The 23,644-nt window shown below is 45.6% G+C and overlaps 1 protein-coding gene across 1 annotated transcript in view; it reads left to right on the top strand.

Moving 5' to 3' along the window:
* Positions 1-12,839, top strand: part of WDFY1 (WD repeat and FYVE domain containing 1) — a 49,772-nt gene extending 36,933 nt beyond the window's left edge. Inside the window, exons 8-12 of the mRNA XM_084779483.1 lie at positions 863-968; positions 5,962-6,063; positions 7,336-7,466; positions 8,740-8,848; positions 9,506-12,839. Coding sequence (XP_084635609.1) covers positions 863-968; positions 5,962-6,063; positions 7,336-7,466; positions 8,740-8,848; positions 9,506-9,565 — 508 coding nt within the window. The 3' untranslated portion in view covers positions 9,566-12,839. The remainder of the gene's footprint in view (positions 1-862; positions 969-5,961; positions 6,064-7,335; positions 7,467-8,739; positions 8,849-9,505) is intronic.
* Positions 12,840-23,644: the final 10,805 nt, after the last annotated feature.

Raw genomic sequence — 23,644 nt, forward strand, 5'->3', positions numbered from 1 at the left:
TCCAAAGAGGTCCTCACTCTTCTCTCCCAAGGAGTCGCCCTGTTGAAATACCTACTTAAAGCACGCATGGGTTAGAGACTGGACTCGAGACCTTTGCCCTTGGCAGATTGTGGGTGTTAAAGTGCAGGGCTACTCCTGCTCTGGGAACATAAGCATTTTTTTAAACTCTAAGCTATATTTCATCAAAAAGTAATGTGTGCATCAATAGCCACAGTTACTTAAGCTCTGACATTTAATACATAGGGCTTGTCTCTAGCCTTTGAAAAGGAACAGCTCTGTTACCCCCTCACCCCACTTTCCTTTCTTCCTTGTTGCTGCTCCAACCCTAGCTGTTTACTATAATTACAATCAAGTTGAAATTTAGCCAGGAAACAAAATTAGATGCCAAAGTGAACAGGTCAGGAGATTGCTTGCCTGGCATCCGGGTCTGAGAGCCTTCAAGAGGAGGGCAGAGTTCTCCTACCCACGTGTGCATGTGAGTCACCTGTGGCTGCGTATGTAGGTGGCTGTTCACAGGCCTAGTGATCCGAGTACTTTTTCATATGAACTACATTCCAGTAATAGTAACACTGTTTGGTTTTTAAGTAAGTAAATAAATTGTGTAAAAGAGAACTTGGTGATGGAAACACACAACTGTGGTTCCTGTCCCTCTTTGACTTACTGCCTAAATGACAGATTCAAACAGAGTAGCATTTATTTTGTACAAAAAATATGATCTGGGTGGTATGTCAAAGCATGCTGGGCCGAGCTCATCATCCAGTTCTGACCCCACATGAGTAGTTGAAGGAAGGAGAGCACGGAGCTCCCGGGAAGAGTTTTTAGGTTTCTCTATGTTGATGTGTGACTCGTGTCCCATTCACAGTGACAGGGTGCAGTCACTGTGCTACCTGCAGCTCACGAGGCAGCTTGTCTCCTGCTCGTCAGACGGTGGGATTGCAGTGTGGAACATGGATGTCAGCAGAGAAGAGGTAAGAACCAGAAACGCGCAACGGCGGCGGGCGGGTCGGAGGAGAGCCACACTCTGGCTTTTCAGTTGTCCACCTTGCAGGTGGGAAGCTGGCTGAGGTGTGAACGATCCCAGCTTTCCTGATGCTCCACCTTTAGGTTACTGTCTAACAAAGTTCAGCCTGCCTTTTAAAGTTTTTAAATAAGCTCATTTTATTTGTATGTATGTATGTATGTAAGTATGGCATGTTTGTATTGTGTTTTTGTATATAAGCATGGGTGCAGGTTTCATATGTCAACATTGGTCATCTTCCTCTCTTGCTCTCCACCTTAAGTGCTTGAGACACCAAGTCTGGTGCTCACTGACTTGACAAGACTGCTGGCCAGCCAGCCCCAGGGAGCCACCTGTCTCCAACCCCCAACACTGATGTTACAGCCGTTTACCACCATGTCTGGCTTTTTGTTGTGAGTGCACTTTGCTGACTCAGCCATCTCTCTGCTGTGCCAGATTCTGCACTGGGTGGGAGTATCTGCCATTGGTGAGCAGTCAGAACAGATGGGCAGCATTTAGCTTGACCGTCAGCCTGGAGGATTCTTTGCAGTCAACAGCCTTCTTGCTGTTCCAGGGATTTGGGGTCATGGAGGCCACCTATGGTACTCTAGCTCCAGAGCATTTCAGTTTGGAAGCCCGAGAAGGAAGGCGTTCACAGGACACAGCACAGCTGTCCTCACAGGAAAAGTGTGCCTCTGTCCTCTGCTTTTATTTTGCATTGCACTATCTTCCACTGAGTCCAGGCCTGATACAGTTTTCTTCGTACATTTCATTGAGCCCCTGACTAGGTGTGAGCGCTTGTTTAGATAAGTGTTTTAATCTCTGAGTGTGAGACCATGGCTTGAGGTGATGTCTAAGGCCACCTCCATTTCTTTAGAGTCTAATCCTCTGCTCATTTGAGTGACACTGCAGTGACTGTGCTTGACCTTGTTGTCATGTGGGTCTTTAATTATTCATCCCATGCAAATTTCTGAAAATAGATTTTGCTAGAGGGGTGTGTATGTCCACAGGCTTTTTATAGCTGCTATCAGATGGTTTCCAGCAGAGTTTCCTGCTCATCTCTGCTGGCACCGGCGAGGTCTGTCTTTGCTCGGTGGCATCTGGGGCTTGTGGTGATGATGATGATAGCAGAAATGGATTCCAGAGAAGGATGGTGGGTGGTAAAGATGCTTCTGCTTCAGAAGCATTCAGCAGACACTTACAGGGTGGCCACTGTCTGGAAACGTAGGGGAAACACATGGCAAATGTTTTGGTGTTATGTGGTTTTGTTTTTGTTCCTTTGTTATGTGTTTTTTAAGTGTGTGTGTGTGTGTGTGTGTGTGTGTGTGTGTGTGTGTTTATGTATGTATGCATTTGTGTCTGTCTGTGTCTCTGTGTGTATGTGCCTACAGATGCATATGCAGAGGCTGAAGAATGACATCAAGTGTCCCTTTCTATCCTCTTTGCTCTATCCTTTGAGTCAGGTTTCTCACTGAACCTAGAATTCCAGGGTTTTGGCTAGGCTGCCTGGACTGCAAGTCCAAGCAATCCTCTGTCTTTGTCGACAACTCCTCATTGGAGTTACAGACATGTAACTGTGTCTGGCATGTATGAGAATGCTAAGGATCTGAACTCAAGTCTTCATGCTTGTACACCAGAGCCCCTGAGCCCCTGAGCCATCTCCCCAGTCCTGGTGAATTAATTAATTAACTAATTAATTAATTTGGATACTTCATTGTAACAGGTATTGTGTTGCATGCTGTTGTGCATTTTCCTTGTACTATCATGTAGTCGTTGCATGGTTCAGTGTGCCCTATGTGCCATTGAAGCGGATGCCATGTTAATCCAAAGTCACCCCCCCATAAAGTTCTGTGCATGGCTCTGCTTTGTGTTGCTTCAGACTATCTATGATTCTCACTGAATAAACTTTAGTTTTTAGTATGTCCCATAAATACCAGTCAGGCTATTCAGTCTATAGGAAGCAGTTTTTCAGCTTATTACCCACAAGAAGTTTGCCATCTTGTGATGCAAATAGACTGCCGCATGAGCCAGTGCTTTATCAGAGGTGTGCTAATTGCTGGGTTTCTTGGCAGTTTTGTGTGGCAAGCCAAACAGGAAACTCTGGTTACACAGCTACACATTCTAAAAGTCTTTTGATAGGGCTTGGAGTGATGTGTTGTGAGACATAGTCAGGACCAGCTCCGTATTGCTGCATGATAGCGCTGTCCTTGCAAAGGTCAGTCAGGGCTCTGTTCCCTGTCTCTCAGCTGCCAGCTAGATGCACCAAGAACAGCGAGCTGGTTATGCTATTCTGCATCCTGGGCTCTTAGTCCATCGTTTCCCAGTCTTACTCTGAGAGAGCAGGTGTGTGAGAGGGAGGATGCATTTCCTGTATAACCAGGGACCTCTGTTGGCATTCTCACACGGGTTTAACCAGTCTGATTTCATCCACCCTTGTTATCCTTTGTACATTCTTTCAGAAAACACAGTCAGAGTGGGAGCAGCACCCTTCCTTCAAATTACATAATTGTGAACTGCAACTGTATATGTAGGAAAAGTTAAATATAGCCCTGTCTGTCAAGTTGCTTCCTGTATGGCAGAAATAACTTCCTGTTAAGAGTAGGGAAAGCAAATTATATCAAAAGGGGCATTATTTTTAGTAGATACTAATTTTTCCTAGCTAGGGAAATGCAGCGCCAAGGTGAGCAGCCTGCCGCCTTTGAGATCTGACCCTGGCAGAGATCCGCACAGTGTGCAGGTCTTCCTTAGCCAGGGGCTAGAGGGAGAACAGCTCTCCAGCTCCACTCTGCTCACCTGGAGTGTCTCTGGAAGTTACCTGCCCTTACTGACCTGTTTCTAGCCCACAGTGGCTGTCAGCCCCCTCCCAGAATGGAGCATATTTGCTTCCCTGACAGTATGCAATTAGGGCTGTTCCTTTTGGAAGTAAGTATACGAAGTGGGAGTGAACCGGTAACACTCGCTCACGGAGCACGTTTGAGCAAGCCAACTTGAGAATGGATTGTACTTGTCCATCAGTACAGTGGAGATGAGGTAGCAGTTGGTGGCAGTGATGCAGTGGCATTATTCTTGTATCCCCTTAGTTCAGATTAGACAGATGACATGGGATGTAGAAAAGAGGATGTCGCTGTGCTTAGTGTCCTCTCTTCTAGGCTAAGGGTGTCGCTGAGCGGTAGAGCATTTTTGCCCAGTGTGGGTGGCTAGGCCCTGGTTCACCATCCCTCACTTGCTCTCTTTCTGAGGACAAAGTCTCAATGTCACCCACACCTATGTGGCCTGAGCATGGCTTTGGCCTCCAGGTCTTCCCCGGCATCACTGCCTGAGCACTGGGATTATAGGTATACGCCCCTACAGCCAACTTCTGCAGTATTGGGGTTCAAACCCAGAGCTGCTTCCATCTTGGCACGCGCTGAGCAACTGAGCTCTGTCCTCGGCTCTGCGTGCCTGTTCTAAGTGAAACAACCCTTTTTATCCGTGGACAGCACTCACGGAGCCCAGTGGCTTGCAATAACTCGGGCTTACCACCAACTTCTGAGTAGTAAAATAAAATTATGGATTTTCTTGTGTTAAAATTTGTTCCAAAACACATGTATTTCTGTGCTGATTATAGTTTGCTGGCTCAACAGATTAAAAGCACCTTTTTTTCCTTCCCTTGTGTTCTTCTGCCCTCTAGTTCAGCAAAGTAATCTTCTGTCTTGATACAAGGCCAGAGCTTAGCTGTCACTCCACAGCACCATGCTTTGAGACCCTGTGTTATAAAGGAAATAGAGCCCAATTTTTAGAGCCTGTGGGGAGCACGGTGCACAAGCAGGAGAGAGAGTAGCCTCCTGGCTTTCCTGTGGTCCTCACCTATGATCTGACAGTGGCAGGAAAGGTGATCTGGATTCCTGTGCTTACAACACAGATTCGGTGCATTTAAGCACATGAAACACTGGGTACTTCCTGGGCTTTACGGTGCTGTTGTCCATCAGGCACTGATGAGAGAGAACACCTACACATAAGAATCCCCTTCATCTTACAGCCTGACAGGATACATAACAGATGAACCTGGGGACACAGCTGCGAAGTAGGAAAGCTAGGGTTAGCATGTCATCCATGTCACCTAAAGTCCAAGCCATCAGAACCACTGTGACTTTAAAAAAAAAAAAAAGGAGAGTTCAAATTGAGTCACGTGGAAGCACACTCAGTTGTCTAGGAACCCGCTGGCAGTTGCTTGGCTGACATGTGAAAGGGCTGTCTAGGTCACTAGGCAGAGCTCTTCAAATGCGGAGCCCCATCTCCCTGCCCCCCACCCAGGCATGGAATTCTGAGGAAAATGTCCTAACTGGACATGTCTCACTCATGCCAGCACGCTACTGTTTGACTGCATGAGATGGGCACAGCTTTCTGACCGTAGGCCGGTGTGAGCTTCAGGGCAGTACAACCTTGGACCTGGACCTTAGCCCTTTTCCTCTTCAGTAGAGGGAGTTTCCTCTGTCGCTGTGTCCTTGTCAGGAACCCTTCCTGCCTTATGTTCCCTGTGGCATTTTTTAGTTTATTGTCACATAGCAAATAGATTTTCAAGTAGGTTTTATCACAGTGAAAGGCTGAGGGGAAAATAGGCTTTCATTCCAGAGTTTCTCACCCTTCTTTCTCCCTTTTGGCATGGTTGTACATGGTGGGTACGGGTGTGCCACCGCGCACGCATAGCCATCAAGGTAGTCTTCAGGTGTATTTCTGTCCTGTCCCCTTCCTGTCCTGTTTCTGTCATGTCCCTTTACCACTGGTAAGCCAACCTAGGCGGCCTTGGGCTTCTGTCTCCTAAAACTAACCAAACATAAACAACAACAACAAAATCTACACAGCATGCTATTTATCATGACAGCCTCAGCTAAAATACATTGTGGGATTTCAAAGAGACATTAACTCCAGAAAGTTCTAGAGCTCTGCACTGGTGTCTGAGATCTCTGCCTTGCTCCTGCCCCCAGGCTCCTCAGTGGCTGGAGAGTGATTCCTGTCAGAAGTGTGAGCAGCCCTTCTTCTGGAATATAAAGCAGATGTGGGACACGAAGACACTGGGGCTGCGACAGGTGAGTGGCAGCTGCTTACTCACCATGTAAGGATGCTGGAGCTCATCACTTTTATCATTAATTTGAATTTTTAGAAAAGTATATTCTATTCTTACACATGTGGTTACTTGGTCCACTGATCTCTATCACTGCTGTGCTACTGTCGCTGAGCATGGCCTGCCCTGGGCCCCCGAGACCGCTTCTGTAATGGCTGCACTGCTGTTCTGCACTGAAAAGCTAGCGATGCCTGGGGGAGCTGCAGAATCCTTTGTCAAGCTGAGGAAATTGCTTGCATTTAGGACTATGACCGATTAAAGCCAGTGTTTTGTACTAGCCAAGGATAAAGTTAAAATAAATGAGGAAAATGAATGATGTGCTTTAAGCTGTCACTAACAAGTAAGTAGCAGAGAGCAGGTGCTCTCTGACTCTGTGACTGTGAGCTCATTCCAGGTTGTGCCAATATAAACACACCTGGAACAGTTTCATTAAGACTCTCCTAAATTTCTTTTTTTTTTTTTTTTTTTTAGTTAAGAAACATGCCCCCCCCCCAGCCTATTTCTGAACTACTGATAGCATTAGGTAGTCACGTGGTGCCTAAGTCCTGCAGTGAAAAGCATTCCTGCACTGCCTCAAGGGTGGCCACTCCCTCAGGCTGAGCATGAACCTGGGCAGCTAAGTGAGAGTGCCCATGGAGAGGGATTAGCCTAGTATTTGGGTGTGACACTAACTTCTCTCTACTTCACTCAGACTGCCTGACAGTAAGGCCCCATCCAGACTGTCAGCAAACACTGGGCCTCTTTTATTTCTCACTCATGTGAAATGCTCTGAAACAGCTGAGTCAGAAAAAGAGAGAGGGAGGCGGGGTAGGAGAGAGAGAGATGGTCACCAAAGGGTTAGTTGTTAAAGGCTGTTAAAAATCGGTAGTAATAGGAGTGTCGTGGAGGTTTATTTCCTGAATCAAGAGTTTGAAAGGTCAAAAGAACATTATTCCCCTGTGCAGATAGATTTACTTTAAAGCTTTTCTTTGATGGAGAAATAGATTTTCTTGCCAGAATCTCCAGCTTGAGTTCCTAAAAGAGCTTGTATTCGGCTTGAATGTAGACCAGATAGAGCCGTTATCCAGCAAGCGAGGACGGTTGTTTTTATTCAAAGATCCTTGCCCACTGGTAAAATTGAGTGTCTCATGGCAGTGAGTTTTGGGGTGTATCAAGCATATTCACCCTGGCCCCATTTCCCCTGCTTTTACATGAGTGCGAAGCTGACACCTGTCTCCCTCCTCCTCTACCCCGGAAGCATCACTGCAGGAAGTGCGGGCAGGCCGTCTGCGGGAAGTGCAGCAGCAAGCGGTCCAGTTACCCTGTCATGGGCTTTGAGTTCCAGGTCCGAGTTTGTGATGCCTGCTATGACTCCATCAAAGATGAAGAGTGAGTGCTTCTGGCCTTTGTCTTACTGCCCCCTGGACCTCTGTTTGATGGGCATCTAAATGTGGGCAGCCCGTGGAAGGCACTAGGCCTTACCCATGTGCTCAACTCTTTGGAATGTCATTTCTCTTCATTTGTTTTCAATCACATTTGTTTATTTTAGGTTTGTGTGTGTTTGTGTGAGAGAGAGAGAGACAGACAGACAGACAGACAGACAGAGAGAAGAGAGACAGAGAGAGACAGAGACAGCTTGGGGTGTGGAGGTTCAAGGACAATTTATGGATTTATGGAATCTCTCCTTCCACCATATTATTCCTAAGGATCAAACTGGTGGAAAAGTGCCTTACCCTATTGAGCCAGCTTGTCAGTCTACAGGAAGCATTTTTGAAGAGAAATTCCTGTCCTAACTTTGTGACTCTGGGTCACTACTATTTATCTCAACCTGTTCCACTGGCTGGGATGTTTTTGTTTTTTTTTTTCTGAGTGCCATGACAGTGGCTCGGAGCAGTCCAGCAGCTGACAGACCCGTCCCACGGGGCTCTAGGCATAGACATGCTCTTGGTCAGTGGACAGGGGTGTTCGAGCTGGCTGACGTTTGTCTGCTCTTGCCAAGCTGGTTACTAGGAAGACTGTAAAGACCAGCGCCCTTTCTTCACATGCTCTTAAATCACCTCATCAGACATGCCGGGGTGCGGGAAGACCCTTTCAGAGAAAATCACCCTTATTTCTTTTCCCCTTGAGCCATGGCTGCAGCAGCAGAGGCCTGTGTCCTCCCTCATGATGGCTGGTGAACTAGCGGAGCGAGGGATGCTGCTGGCCACCACTTGGTGCTGCATCCTGGCTCTCACGGGTGGCAGATGGTCAGGCATTACTTCCTAAGGATTTTGCCCATGATCCCCTCCACTGCTATTCTCTAGTGCTATAGACTCATGTTTTTATGTTTATGTGCCAGGCTTTGCTATGAAAATAATGTTATTTTTATGCGGTGTGTTAACTCCTTCTTCACCTTTTTGAGTGTTGACATTGGAAACCAGAGCTTCATTACATCTAGGCAAAGCCTCTACCACTGAGCTACACTCTTCGGCCTTAGGATGCCTTTTATACAGCCTTGTTATCATCTTGCTTTCTGTACATGTTAATGGCAAAACCTTTGCTATATTTTAGAAGACAGTGTTAACACCATTATTGTGTGTAAGCCACCTACATTGCTAGAAGATTGCCTCTCCCTTAGCTTTGGGTGCAGTCAGTACATTTCAGCTGCCTTTCTCTTTGTTAGTCGGACTTCGCTAGCAACATTTCATGAAGGAAAGCATAACATCTCTCATATGTCCATGGACATTGCGAGGGGACTGATGGTGACCTGTGGGACAGACCGTGTTGTAAAGGTAAGCTGGTAAGCTGGCCTGGTAGCATCTCAGTTGAGATGGAGCCATCCTCACACCATGAATGAATGGGCTTCAAGACATTTCTCATACCATTGCCATTTGCCTTTGCTTTTTGTAGTCACCTAATTGCCTATTCAAAACCCTGAATGACAACAAGGCAGACGTTTGTGATTTCCTCCACTCTGGCAGGGAGTTTGGTCATGATGGTGCGGACCGGGTGCCTCTTAGGTCCTGTGGATTCTGAGCTGGCCCTAGGCATTCCCTTCTTGTCTGGCTTGGTTCTTTGCCAGGCCTTGTCTGTAGCATTTCTTTTATTCTTTATTAATGTTCCTGTACATTCTATCCTATGTATAAGGAATGATCACATGATTTTGTAATGAAATCACTAGATCACAAACAGAAGTTGAAAGTAAATGTTTTATACTTAAGTTATGAATCAAATATTTTATATTCTTGGACATTATAGTAAAATATTACTACATTGTTACATTATTTTGAGGTTTCAAGATGCACCTAGAAGTGTTTCTTCTTGTTGTTAGGTTTTGTGGGGGCGGGGGCCAGGGCGTTGTTTTGTTTTCAGTGTAGTTAGTAACTGTCAGTACTGACTTAAAATTCGACCCGTGGTAAGTGTTCCTTCTCCGTGTGCCTTCCTTGTAGATATGGGATATGACTCCTGTGGTGGGCCGCAGCCTGGCGACCGGATTTGCTGCACACTGATTCTGGAACTGGGTGATGGATGGTGTGCCGCACTGTGCACAGCGTCCTCCGTGAGACGAAACCCTTCATGTAGCTCAGCAGCCACTGTCATGTAAACGGACAGCAGCCACTAAAAGCAAACCAATATTTTTAAAAAGAAATATATGAAGGTGTGCTTGAGGTATTTGTGGAAATTACCTGTGGGGACTAGCCGCTAAAAGGTGTGTTCAGAATGGTCTCCTAAGGAATGGAATTTCCTCAGCAAAACTGCCTCATGAGCATTGACCCAATGGCTAATGGCAGAGTAATCCAGCAACGAAGGTTCTATAGGGAAGATTTTTGAACAAAAAAGGTTAATGCTTAGAACTTCTTAAATGCAAACCTATGAGCACACATGGAGTCTACCGAGAGGGTCCTTTGAGGCTCCTGAGGACGTGCTGCTGTCCAGTCAGGAGTTGGGGGCAGGGCTATCTGTCTTTCTTCAGGAGAGGTGGCCTGCTGTAAGAATCGCAAACGTGCCGTGTGAGTGTTCTCCACACTGGGTTCTGATAAACTTCTTCAGTGTACCTGTTCTGTCCGGTCGTGCCATAATTGGCTTTTGGGTTCGGCTCCCTGCAGTTGTTTCTCTTCCAGCCAGTGTCCCATGTGTGAGAGCAGCCCACATTTGTCCCTTTCTCCCAATCCTGCTCTGTGGACAAAGCTTTTTTTATGGTGCTGTTGTATAAGCCTCCTGCCATTTTTTTTTCTCTGTAGCTAGTCATGACCCACGGCAAACTCAGCTACCACCATGGTGGTGTTGGATGTGATGCCGTCAGCCTGGTCCATGGTACAGCCCCATCTTGCTAACGGACACCTTTGTTTGCAATCCCAAGACAAGCCCTTGTGATGTGGTAGCAATTTATGCCCCTCAGAAGAAGTACTCCGAGGCTTTTTATATTCTGTTGTGTTGTAGTTGTGACTAGCGTTCTTCATGTTGCATAGGAAGAAAGTGGTGGCCCATGCTGGTTATCAGTCAATCAGGTCTTGTACAGGGATCCCTAACTTGTAAATCACTTTCATAAGATTTAGGAAAGCTGTTGTGTGAAATGCATTGTCCGAATTTCTGACCAGATTGCTAGGATGAGCAACAGAACGGGGATAGAAAGCCGGCAGAGAATGTTCATACATATGTCTGTGTTGACAGTAAGCGGCACATGCAGTGTGCCTGTAGAATCGTGCGAGCCAGCGGGAGAGGGTAGACTGCTCTAACGGATAAGTAATGAGTGCCCACAGCATCTGTGTGACTCCTGCTAACGGGCATCGATTAAAAACCTCACTGCTGCACTTGATTACATCAAGATGAGGACCATTCTGCCTGATAGGACTAAGGGACTAAACATGCTTTGTTAGCATGGCGTACAAGGAGGGAAAAGTTTATGATGGGCAGTAAAACTGTCATGTCCCAATGGCCGGGACACAAACAATGAGGAAAGGAAAGGCAGCCAGGCGTACTGGTCCTAGATTTGTACTGAAAGCTCTTGTCTTCAGGAGAAAGACCAAAGGGTTTTGTTGCCCCTTTTAATTTTTATGTTATGTCTGATGATCCTGCAGCAGATTCCCCTACACTTTACGAGATGTGCACTGCTTTGGACCGGACAGGGTTATATATTGAAGCCACAATGGAGAACGTTCTCCTTGCTCTGCCTGTTTTAGCCCGGCCTGTGGTTCTGCCCATGCCAGGGAAAGAGAACATGACAGAACCATTATCCTGTGGAGTACTGCTGAGCCTTGCACAGTTTTGTTTTCCTAAAAGCATCTGTAAAATGTGACTTTCTGGACATTTGTGGTAGATTGAAATGAATACTCTATATTTTTCAAGCTTTTTTATTTTGAATGCCTCTTGATGTAAAACACTGGGTGGCATAGAGAACATGAGGTCGGTCTGAACCTTCTAAGGGGCTAACAGAAATCAAGGAAGAAATTTATATTTGAGGAAGAATTAGTGCAGGGACCTTTAGAAGGAGTGTAGACTGTTTGAAGGCAGTTTGCTCCTTTCTTGGGCCTGTGATCACATCTCCTTTCAAAAATGCGCATGCCAGGCTCATCTTGTGTGTCACACGTCAGGTAGCAAATGGGGACATATTTTTTATAGAGAGTAAAAATTATATTCTCAAGTTTACTGACTGAAGCGACAGCAAGGCTCATACTTTTGCCTTATTTGGACTCTGTTACTAAATGGGCCACTTAAGATAGTCCCTCAAGTAACAGCTACTGTCCTTTCCATCCCAGAGTTCTTAGCTAATTTGTACAGACAAGGATCGAGCCGTCCAGGATATTAGAGAAGAGCCGTGTGCTTCGAGCTAGGTTGTAATAGAGAGATGCCAAGTCTGTGTTCTCAACACGTCTTCAATGATCCTTTATTAGTTGGCCCCAGTGATAGCAATAGGCCCGCACATTGGTAGAAACCACTTATATTCACTAGGTTGTAACTGTTTACTATGTCTTAGTCTTAACTTGCTGCCTAGAGGACATCAACAAACACTGTTGCTCTAGAGCCTATCACTTTGTTCTCCCTCCCTCCCAATGGTTCAGTTTGTTATCACCTATATTTATTAAATGGTTGAAATTGATAAGTAGGGTAGAAGGTCAGACCCCAGAAGACATATGTTAAAATCAAGGTTTCATTAAAAGTACTTTATGATCCCCCCCCCCCCTTTCAAGACAGGGTTTCTCTGTGTAGCCTTGCCTGTCCTGGACTCACTTTGTAGACCAGGCTGGTCTTAAGCCCACAGAGATCCAACTGCCTCTGCCTCCCCAAGTGCTGGATTACAGGCGTGTGCCATCATGCCTGGCTCTGATAGCTCTAAAATGACAAGAATCTAGTTACTATTAATGAAAACGATCTGCTCATTATAGATGGGAGGCCTAACAAATAAATGATACAAGGTAATTTCTGCTAGTGTCTATTGCTTAATTGTTAATTGTGAGCAGATTGTTGAATGCCTTGTCTATTTTCTGCAGTTTATTATACAATAACTCTTTGAGTAAGTTGATGTTTAATTGTGCAGCAAATTTTTATCAGAGAACAATTTAAAGTTTTACTCTGTAGCCTTTTTTGACTTGGAAAGCAAAAGGTGACGTTAAGTAATTCAATTTGTCTTTGTACAGCTGTGTTTCCGTATAATACAGTGCCCTATGTATCCCAGAGGGGCTGGGCATTCTTGTTCTTTCTACTTGTGGGTTCTGTTTTTGTGGGGCTTCTTTGTTTTTTGTTCTGAGAATATGCATACAATAAAATACCCCTTGCTTGTTCTCACACTGCTTAATCTGTGCTTGTTTTGTTTGCTCTGGGTGTGGCTCAGGACATGTCTGTGCTTATCTCACACTTACATGGCATCCTGTGTACTCTGGGCGTGGCCCAGGACGTGTCTGCGTTTACGTCACACCACTTGGCATCTTGGGAGCTCTGGGCAAGTTACCTGTGTTACCGTTTTGAACTGTAGCATCACCCCTCGAGTTTATCTTCCATTTGCATCTTACAGATGACAAAATGAAAAGGAGTCTGTCTGTCTGTCTGTCTGTCTGTCTGTCTGTCTGTCTGTCTCTCTGCCTGTCCATGTGTTTGACTTAGAAGGAGGCACCTTCTCTGTGTACCCTGTCCTGCAGTGCTGTCCTGTCATGCTGTCGCATGGGAGAATAGGAGGGTAGTGTAGTCTCTACTTAAGTTTAGGAAACATTCAGGATAAGTGCACAGAGCTGCATAGAAAAGAGACATCCTGGACCCAGATCTACTTCTGCGCCCACAGCTCAGCCTTGTGAGTGTACATATCGTGGCTCAGACCCAGGGGAACTGAATCCTGAGTTAATGCGGTAAAATATCGGCCTAACTCGTCAACTTACTATGTGTTTCTCAAAACTAGGTATGACCCTTTCCTCTCAGCATTAAAATATCTTCATGATAGAAAAGGAACTGGGTGTGGTGACACACACTAGGAATTTCAACATCTGGAGGATTCAGGCAGAAGGTTCTCAACTAGACAGAAAATTTGAGGCCAGCCTAGGCTACCTGAGACCTTGTCTCAAAAAGCAAGCAATAAAAAAAGGTTCTACCAAATGAGATAAAACACAGTGCTTTTAAAACTATCTAATCCTACTGCTCAGAAAAAAGACCATTAAGTGTGCACTGTGTATCTTCCTGATGTTTTTGATACATGGCCATTTCTTATTGCTGTGCATGTTAGGCTGTGTGTTTTCCTGCCTTTTGCTGGGATTGTGTGTCTTAAGTCCCTGTGACCTGCACAGCACTAGGGAAACGGCTTCTCATTGTAGGCGAGGGACTCCCGGCCATGTCCGTTTCTTTTGCAGTAGTCACGGAGAAAGGATTGTGACACTGAGCCTTTCCGTAGAACACAGCCACTCTGGACCTGAGGCGGACACACCATGAACAAGAAGTAAAACTTCATTGTTTGCATTCACCAAGGTAGAGGTGTGTGTGAGTCGGGGCAGAGCAGGTGAGTAGGGGAGCGTGTGTTTCAGCTGCAGTGTAATCTTCCTTAAATGGCAGCATTACATTTTTATAGTGTGAAATTGTTTTCTCGTTTCTGATAAGCAGATTACAGGAGGAAGAATTAGGGCTGGAGAAATGGCTCTGCAGCTAAGAACAGATGCTACTCTTACAGAGGACCCAAGTGCTGTTCTTGGCACCATATCAAGCTACTCATAACACCCTGTACCTCTGGCTCTAAGGGATCCAGCGCCCTCCTTTGGCCTCCAAGTGCACCTGCACTCATGTGTGCACATACCACACAGAGACACACACGTGGTGAAAAAACAAAATAACATTAAAAAATAAAATGAGAAGGCAGAGACATATTTAGAGAAGGGAGGATTTCTCCTGCTTCTGAGTTTCCGGGAATGGGTCATGAGGGGCAGACATGGCGGCAGAAGCTTGTGCTCAGCTGTTACATCAAGGCAACAGACCGGAAGCAGATGACTTTTTTCTTTTTTCTTTTTAATGTTCACCATCTTTAGCCATTAGACAAAAGTATATTAAAATTTTGAGATTTTATCTTATGCCAGTCAGAAAAACAAAGGAATGGCAAGCCAGGGTGGATATGGAAAACATGGAACTCTTATTCACTGTCTATGGCCGTGCAAACTGGTGCAGCCACCAGGGAAATCTTTATGGAAGTTCCTCAAAGGCTAGAAATAGAACTTCCACACCATCCAGGTGCCGAGTGGTTTGTGTGGTGGTGATAGTTTTGTTTAGTTTTGTTTTGTTTTTAATGAAAGCCCAGGACATGCTAAGCTCATGCTCTACCACTGAACTATACACCAGTCTCTTACTGGGTGCTTGAACCAGTGTCCTGAGGCTTAACACATGCGTGGTAACAAAGAGTGTACGCGCATGCTCCGTCCATTGCACGAAGGCTTCTTGCAGTAGGAGCCAGGCTGTGTCCCCAGTGTCCACCACACAAGACCTTCTCTGCCCTGGAAGCCTTTAACCATTTCATGACTTAGGCCTTTTAAATGTCATCCCTATTGTGAGAACTAAGCATTGCTTTTCACATTCTCTGAGCGTGCTCAATCTGCAGAAACTTCTGCTGGGCAGTTTTCCTCAAGCTGCTCGAGTTAGAGATACCGGAGATCAGCCCCTAAAAGATGTGGGTTGCCTCAGCAAAACCTTGTGACACTAAACAGAAGAAAGGGAGAAGATGCTTGGTCAGGCGGAAATGTGTGTTTCTGGAATTACCTGTATTGACACCACCACCACCCTCTTGTTACTGTTGAGACAAGGCTTCTTGTAGTCCAGACTGTCCTCGAACTCTCTCTGTAACCAATAGTGACCTTTAACTTGGGATCCTCCCGCCTTCCCTCCCAGTGCTGGGATTGCAGGTAATGTCTCAGGTGATTTGGGGCCTTAGTAGTAAGTTCTGCCTGTGCTGTCATATTTTTCATCTCAGGGTCATGTAGGACGTCTAATACCTTTTCTTCAGGAGTCCTGCTCAGGTCTCGAGGGAATCCAAAGTTGCAATTATATACTGAAAGCATGGTATATGTGTCCAAGGTATGATATTTATATATGAAAATGTCATAATAAAACCCATTATTTTTCACGCTAGCTAAAAATGTAATAATTACTACTGATAAGTAAAACTGGGCAGGCTCGCGGACGCTGCTCAGCACAAATCCTGTCAGCTGTTCCTGCAAGAAATATCCCAGTAAGAGTCACACACAGCTTCTGTCCCTAAGCTCCAGGCCACCATCGTCATGATGTTTCTGGTCATCCTTCCTTCTCCTGTCAGCCTGCTGTCAGCATAGCAGGCGAAGCATGACTCAAATTATTCCCTCCTCAATGAGGCCACTTGAAACTCTTGTCCCATTCACAGTAGATCTTCTAAGAGAGTCTCAGCATCATCTCTGTGGTAGCCTCTCATTCTTACCCAGTTACACCTTTGTCCTTGTCATCATCCTCTAATCATAAAAAAAAATTTTTATAATTAATCTTTTTTGGCAGGGGGAGGCATGTGGGGGCCAGACTTGGCCACAGAAGCAGGTTCTTTCCCTGTATCATGTGAGGTCCTAGGAACCGAACTCTGGTCTTCAGGCTTGGCAGCCACTGCCTTTACCCACTGAGACATCTTGTCAGCCCCTCCGGCTTCTATTAATAGAGAATTTGTAGATGACCTCACGAGCATATTGTCAGGCGCAGCAATGGTATTTGAGTGATGCTTGGAGGATGTGGTAGAGCACTTGCCTGGCACATACAGAGCTGACTTCAGTCCCCAGGAGCAGGCAGAGTGCATGGAGAGAGGAGCCATGTTGGCTGCACACCCACCCTTAACCGCTTGACGATCGTTAAAGCACGACAGCCCATCGTGTCTGAAGTAAGAGTGGCCGTTCCGCTTGTATAAATCAGGGGCTCTCTGTGTAAGTGAAAAATAAGTGGTGTGAATCCTCTCAGAAAGCAAGTGGGACAGTTTCTGTAGTGGGGCAGTTGGGGTGTCAGTTCCCTCACGGCCATCGTTCGCACCTACCACCTTTCCCTAGCAAGATGCTCACACATTGGCCAAAGGCTGGAAGTGGCATGAGCTGGAGGTACAGGAGAGATTATAAAGGCGGAGCCATGGAGGCTGTAGTGAGGTATTTCTGGTCTTTGGGGGGGGGGTTGGTTTTTTGAGACAGGATTTCTCAGTGTAGCCTTGGCTGTCCTGGACTCACTTTGTAGACCAGGCTGGCCTCGAACTCACAGCGATCCACCTGCCTCTGCCTCCCGAGTGCTGGGATTAAAGGCGTGCGCCACCACGCCCGGCTTGTTTCTGGTCTTCTAAAAGAGTGGACTCTAGTTTGGGCGGGGGAGGCAGGGAGGGAGGTGTGTGGTTATCACAGGACGCTAAGAACCTCCCACCTACCCCCAACCCCCTGCCACCCCCCTGATGCTCCTGTGTTCTATTGCACTTCTTAAGCTATTTTTATAGAATTTCAGACCTTCCTCCTACAGAGTGGTAATGTCTCTCTTCTTCCCCTTAAAACTGAGCCAACTTCAGTGAGTTACCAGGCCAACCTTGGTAACTGCCCGGGAAACTGGTAAAAGGATCATGTGACTCTGAGCCTAGGTCAGAAAATGCCACCCATTTGACATCTGTCTGTGGGAAGCCAGCCAGTTCCAGTTGGCAGCTGGCACAAGCACCCGCTTATGAGTGTCCCATCCTAGACATCCAGTGTAGCTGAGCTTTTGGGTTGCTGCAGATGCAGCCAACAACATCTGGAACATCATGAGACATAAGCCTTGACTGCTGTGGGACCCCACTCTCAGATTCCTGACCCACAAAATTGTGGACAATAAAATGGTCTTTTAAAGTCACAGTGTCAGTGTGCTTTGTCATACAGCAGTAGTGTCGTGACACGTGAAGCTCTTGTCTCCAGGTTCCTCACCAGATAACCAGCATGCAGAGCTGTCTGCCCCAAGCAGAGAGAAGCTATGGCCCCACAATGGCAGAGCACCGGTGAGGGGCTCCTGCAGAAGCCAGCTACTTTTCCAGCAGTGACAGCTAAAGCCAACTTGCCATTTTCTCCTTCAGCCTTCCCTCTACCTTCCTAAGATTTTGAAGTTTTTCTTTTACTGTATTGATTCTTGTGTTGAACCAACAAGCATAGAATAATCACACTCGTTATTATATTGACTGAATATAGAGGTCCTGGGTTTTTACAGGGTTTTGTAAGGTATGCACTGTAATTAGGGCATTCAGAAAAGCTTTGTGTTACTGAATTATCCACAATGTTAACAACTGTATACTACTGTTTTTTTTTTTTTTGGTATGGTAAAATATTTGTCTTTTAAGCACTGTGCTTTTGTTGACACACAATTGTTCACTTGTTGAAAGACCCTTGCTCCCCACTGTGATGAGCTTACATTCTTGCAGAGGGCAACAGTGGCCCAGCAAATAGGTAACTTGTCCAGTGTGCCAGAAAGTAGTACATGGAGGGAAACAAGGAAAAAGAACAGGTTTCTGGAGACGGAAGGCAGATGGTGGGTGTGGTAGATGGGCAGCTTGCCAAACTCAACTGTGATAGGGTGACACATGTAGGAAGAATTCATAGGAGGGCAAGGGAGATAGCAAAGCCGGAAGCAAGGATGGAGGTCTGGGGAAGAGAAAAGGCTCGTGTGTGTGTTCAGCCCACTCCCTAGAGTACAGGTGTCCAGTGAGCTAGGAAGAAAGCCCAGCACTGACTTCTTTTTCTTTTTACCAATTTGAAAGACTTGATTGCAAAGTTCTCATGTGTGAGACTTTGGATAGGACAATGTTGTGATTTGATATCAAAAGGCTTGACACACCTGATAGAGCTGGGATCAAAGCCCTCAGAGCAAGCTGCTTGTGTCTAGAGAAAATGATCTAGAGTGTTTACAGCAGAATAAGTGAAGGGGAGCCTCTCCAGAGCCCATGAAAGCTCAGGCTGGAGCTGTGCGTTTGTGATGCTGGTGCTGGTGGTGGGCTGTCTATCATTCAGGGACACTGCAAAGCCCAGGGTCTTTACTAAGCATAGCAAACCTGTTGTGTGTCAGAAGGTCTACGTGCCAGGCTGACATGGTTTCTCTTATGCATCGTGAGTAGCTCACTCTTGACAATTGATCACCCAGTTTCTACGGGGTAAATATGCAACCGGAAGGTGCTGAGGAGGCTGAGGGGCAGCCCTGGGATGTCAAAGACGGAGAGGCAGAGGAAGCATGGGGAAACCTGTGCTGGATGTGTTTTGGTGGAAGCCTGTGCACAGCTTCCTGATAGGATGAATTTTAAAAACTGCTAGATTTGGCCTGAGAAACAGCAAGGTGAGTTGGAGAGCCACTGGAGGCACAAGCAGAACTGTGTCAATACAGAAAAGGCAGGACATAGGAAAGAGACAGGCGTAGGAGCAGGCCTAGATGGAAGAATGGGTGGACAGAAACACTAGACCTCTTCACGAAGTGGGGATTCTGGTGAACTGAAGCCCTAGAGACAACTAGGGACTTTTCCTTAATGCTCATGTTAAGTGTCCTCTTTGTGGGATACAGGAGAGGATTCCCTCAGTCTGGTGTGTTTGGTAAGTCCTTGGGCCCTGCTTTTCTTATGTCGTTTTAATAAACCCATGTGTTCTTATGGCCCTAGTCTACAGGTTTAGGGATCAGGTAACAGCCTGTGCTGGCCAGGTGGTAGTGTCTACATGCACAGTGCAGAGCATCTTGCACTAATTATTTGTACTTAGAGTGAGTGGAGCCAAGTGCTGCTTTTTGTAAAACAGTCACCTTTTGGAAAGCAAAGTGTTGCTGAAGTTGTTGGGTCTCAATCTGTCCTGGCCACCCATCCCTGTTGCACCCATTAAAGAGACAAGTGACAGAGAAGAGAATGGACCTTATTTGACGTGGCATATTGTGAACATACTGTCTCTTTAAAATCTTTGCTTCTGCCTGGATGGTGACAAGGTCAAGGCACAGCTTGGAAGACATCCCAACACAGGAGTAGCTTATGTCCCTGCTTCCTGACTGAGTTCTCTTGTTGAGTTTGGGGTTCCTCAGTGGTTATGTTTCTTTCGCTATGATGAAGTATGATTGTGGAGAGCCACAGATAGCAGCGCCCCCTGCTGCTTCCCCGGCGCAATGCACCCCTTATGCGCATGCACAATGCGCCTTTGAGCGAGCCCCTTATGCGCATGCCTGAAGGCATAGCGTGAGGTGGCGTGATCCGAACGCACCAACCAAGAGCGACAACATGGCAGTCTCTGATAGGACCAGGCACACTATAAAAGTTCTGTGGGAGCTTTTCCCGAGGTCATTCCGGTAGTCAAAGTTCCTGAATAAACTGCTGCAAGAAGAGTTCCCGGTGTTGGTGTCTTTCCTGCTGGTTGGGGGCGGCATCGACATATGATGACTTAAGAGTAACATGAAAGGGGTTGTTTCTTTCCCTGTAACCATAATTCTCATAATCACAGGAAGTGCGTGGCATGGTGGTGGGGATAGGAAACTGGCTTGTCACATTTCAACCTCACACCAAAAGCAGAGAATCAGGAAGTACAGTGTGCTGTAAACGCTTCCAATCCCGCCTCCCTCTAGCAAGGGCTCCACACCCTAAAGGTTCCATAACTTCCACAACCAGCAATGCCAGCTGTGGACCCGGTGTTCAATGTTCCCTATGGGGGACATTTCTTCAGTCTCCTGTGGGTGCTTTTAGATAATCCCATCCCTTACCTCAAAGTAAAATTTTGTCTCCATAGAGCATGGGTGTCAGTGCCATGGTTTCAGTGAATTGAAGTCATTGTGGTGTTTTGTGTTTCTGTTTTTAACAGCCACATTTCAAATATAACTTGTGAAACTTAACTTGTGAGCCAATGAATATTCTAGCCAAGGGTCATGGTGCCCATCTTAATTCCAAGAATTCAAGATGCCAAGCAGGAAGACTGTGACTTCTTATCTCAAGAAAACAAAATTGAACAAAAGGAGATGTTTCAACTTTTAAATTCTTAAACACAATTATAACAATATTTTCATTTTTAATTTTAATTACTCAATAGTGTTGGTGCCTGGTACCTAGAAATGTGAGTTATATGCCTTTCACAGTGTTGGAAGTAAAACAATAACAGATTCAAGAGATTGGTGAACATGCCACCATTTTTTTCCTTTTTTTTTAATTAATTTTTTCTTATTACATCTCAATGATTATCCCATCCCTTGTATCCTCCCATTCTTCCCTCCCTCCCATTTTCCCCTTACTCCCCTCCCCTATGACTGTGCCTGAGGGGGATTTCCTCCCCCTTTATATGCTCATAGGGTATCAAGTCTCTTCTTGGTAGCCTGCTATCCTTCCTCTGAGTGCCACAGGTCTCCCCCTCCAGGGGACATGGTCAAATATGATGTGCCACCATTCTTAATACACAGTCCTGCAGGACGGGATGCCAACAGAGAGGCCAGGCAAGTACGCTAGTGCAAGACTGGCCTTTAAAGTACCACGAAGAGATAAATTCCCATCCTGTCATCAGCTGGGACATGACCTTCTCTGAAATACCTCATCTTGTTGGTTTAGGACTCAGACTACTTATGAATATTCTGGAGCTTTAGAGTTTACCCTTTTTCTGATTCTGTTCCCCCTTTTCTGATCATGGGCTCTGTCACTTAGCCTGTAATTTTCCTTTGCTCTGACTTCTGCAACAATCAGGTGCCCTCTGGCAGCTAAGGAAAAGTGTGTAGCACCACCTGCTCGTTATTGACTCTGATGAACTCTAGGTACAAGTCATTCTGACAATGGACCATTGCAATCTACTTCTTACAACGTGTATTCTTAGAAAATATTAAAACATTTAAATGATTCTTGCTTTCTTAAGCAGATTATAGTTGGATGAATATGAACTGTTCATCCTGTGATGGGGAGCCAGGAAGAAGAAACTTTCCTCTTCAGACTTCCAAAAGGCAGTAGATGAAGATGGCCTTTTGAGAAGTCTACTGTTTTCTCTGTTTCACTGTATTAATGAATGACAGCATCCAAGTAAGCATCTAATTGTGTCCCAAATGTAATTGCATATTTATAAATGTTCTTGCTAGTCACAAAGTTGCTCCTGTGGTCCTACAAGCATTACAGTTATCCTTGGCTCTGCCTTGTCCTTGTGAATGCAGTGGAGGATCTTTGTGTACAGTAACTGATTTATTTATACCTCTTGCCAGTATCTCAAAACCTAAGACACAGCCAGATCCATAGGTGAGTGGCATTGAGAAGCAAAATATAATTACAGTTGTTGCAGATGTTCCTAGTATCTGGAAGTCAGAGCTTAATGGAACATAAAAGGCAGTGCGCCTACTTCTAGAAAGTCTTGAAGCCCAGGTACTTTCTTCTGGTATCAGGGGCCTTAGAGTCAATTCAACAAAAATAAACAAACATTCTACTTAAGCATTCCTCATGAAGGGAGTGGAAATTGGGTGTGTTACCTAAACTGCTTGGTAAATCTTTCTACTGGAGATTTTAGGGTCAAAGCCTGGGTCCTGGCAGCCTCAACAAGCTAAGGTTGGCCATCCATCCTCAACAGGCCAATTAAAGAGGTGAGTAATAGTGAAAAGTACAGAAAGGGAGTTTATTCACTGTGGCCATGCTGGAAAGAAGAACAAATAAAAAATGACCCCATTAAGTCCATCTTGGTATTGTGTTGCAAGGATGAGTTTTAGATAGAGGGCAATCGTATTCATAACAAGACAGTCCAAGTCAAGGGTGGTCCTGTCCATCACTGAGCCATCCCCGTCAAAGCTTCTCCAAGGTGGTCTGAGATATATTCATGGGAGACAAGTTCCCCCTCGGGCTGGCACCAGTGCTTTAGCTTTTCCTTCCACCAGAAGGAGATACCATGATCCAATGTGGAAGAAGTTCAGTCAAGTGTTTAGTATGACACCAGAAAGAAACTCATAAATCAAGAACTTTTCTGATAACATTGGTGGAAACATCAGAGAGAGAGGGTGCAGCAGAGCGGGAAACCTCTATGACAGCCTCAGGTGCTGCCTGATGACACTCAGCTTTTCCTTAGTTGTAGATGCTAGTGGTCAGCTAAGTTAATACAGTCCAAGGGAAAGCCAGTTCTGCCTTTGTACATTCCAAAGGATTTACCTAATGGGCACAAAGCTGTTGTATCAGGTACAGGGGAGTGCAGTAAAGAGCTATGAAGAGAGCTTAAGATGGCCCAAGATAACTTGCCTCTGGCTTGCAACATCCTAAACTCCCTCACAGTCATTAAGTTGTATTAGGTTAATCATCTTTACAGAGGGATCACCTTGGAGGTGTAGATTCTTCCTGGAAATGTTTGTTCATACAAACTAGGCTTGGCTAGCCCCAGTAGGCCACATAGCACCAGTCATAATTGACCACGTTGGAAAAAGAAGCAAATATAGAGGCCCAGTGACAGCCCCCGCCCAAGCCCATCATCAGGGTCCTGACATGAGGTTTAGATTTTAATAGAGGACAGGAAGTTTGCATAACTACACAGACTTGGTTGAGGTGTGGTCCTGCCCATCACTGATTTGTCATTGTCCAAGCTCCGATCTCTCATGTAAGATAATCTGACAAGTTCTCAGAACTGTGCAAAACCGTTTTTGGGAGACAAGATCCCCTCCAGCTGGCCCCAGTCTCCAGTCTTACCAGTCTCTAGTCTTTTTCTTCTGCCAGCATGAGACACCTATGGAAACTCAAGCTTTTTAGGGCACTTGTTCGACACTGCTAGCCAAGGAGAGGGTTTTAAATATTCAAATCAAATGGGATGTTGTGGCTCATGACAGTAATACCAGTCCTTGGAGCTTAAGGCCAGCCTGGTCTATATATATTGCATGCCAGGCCAGCTAGGGATTCACAGTGAGACACTATCTTAAAGCAAGCAACCAAACCAAACCAAACCAACCAAATAAACAAAAAACAACCCAACTTTATTCATGTTTCTGAACTCAAGGAATCTTCACACACTACTTGAGCAGCACTGGAATCCTATGAGGGGAAGAGGGAGGTGGTGGCTTTTCAGGGGCAAAGAGCAGCATCTGTCAAACCTTGAACAACAGAGAAATATTTTTATTGTTCACTAATATTTGAATGATAGTTTAATTATGTGATCGTAGAATGGGTTTTT

Source organism: Acomys minous (genome assembly GCF_964271855.1).
Source record: "Acomys minous genome assembly, chromosome: 4".
NCBI classification, from domain to species: domain Eukaryota; kingdom Metazoa; phylum Chordata; class Mammalia; order Rodentia; family Muridae; genus Acomys; species Acomys minous.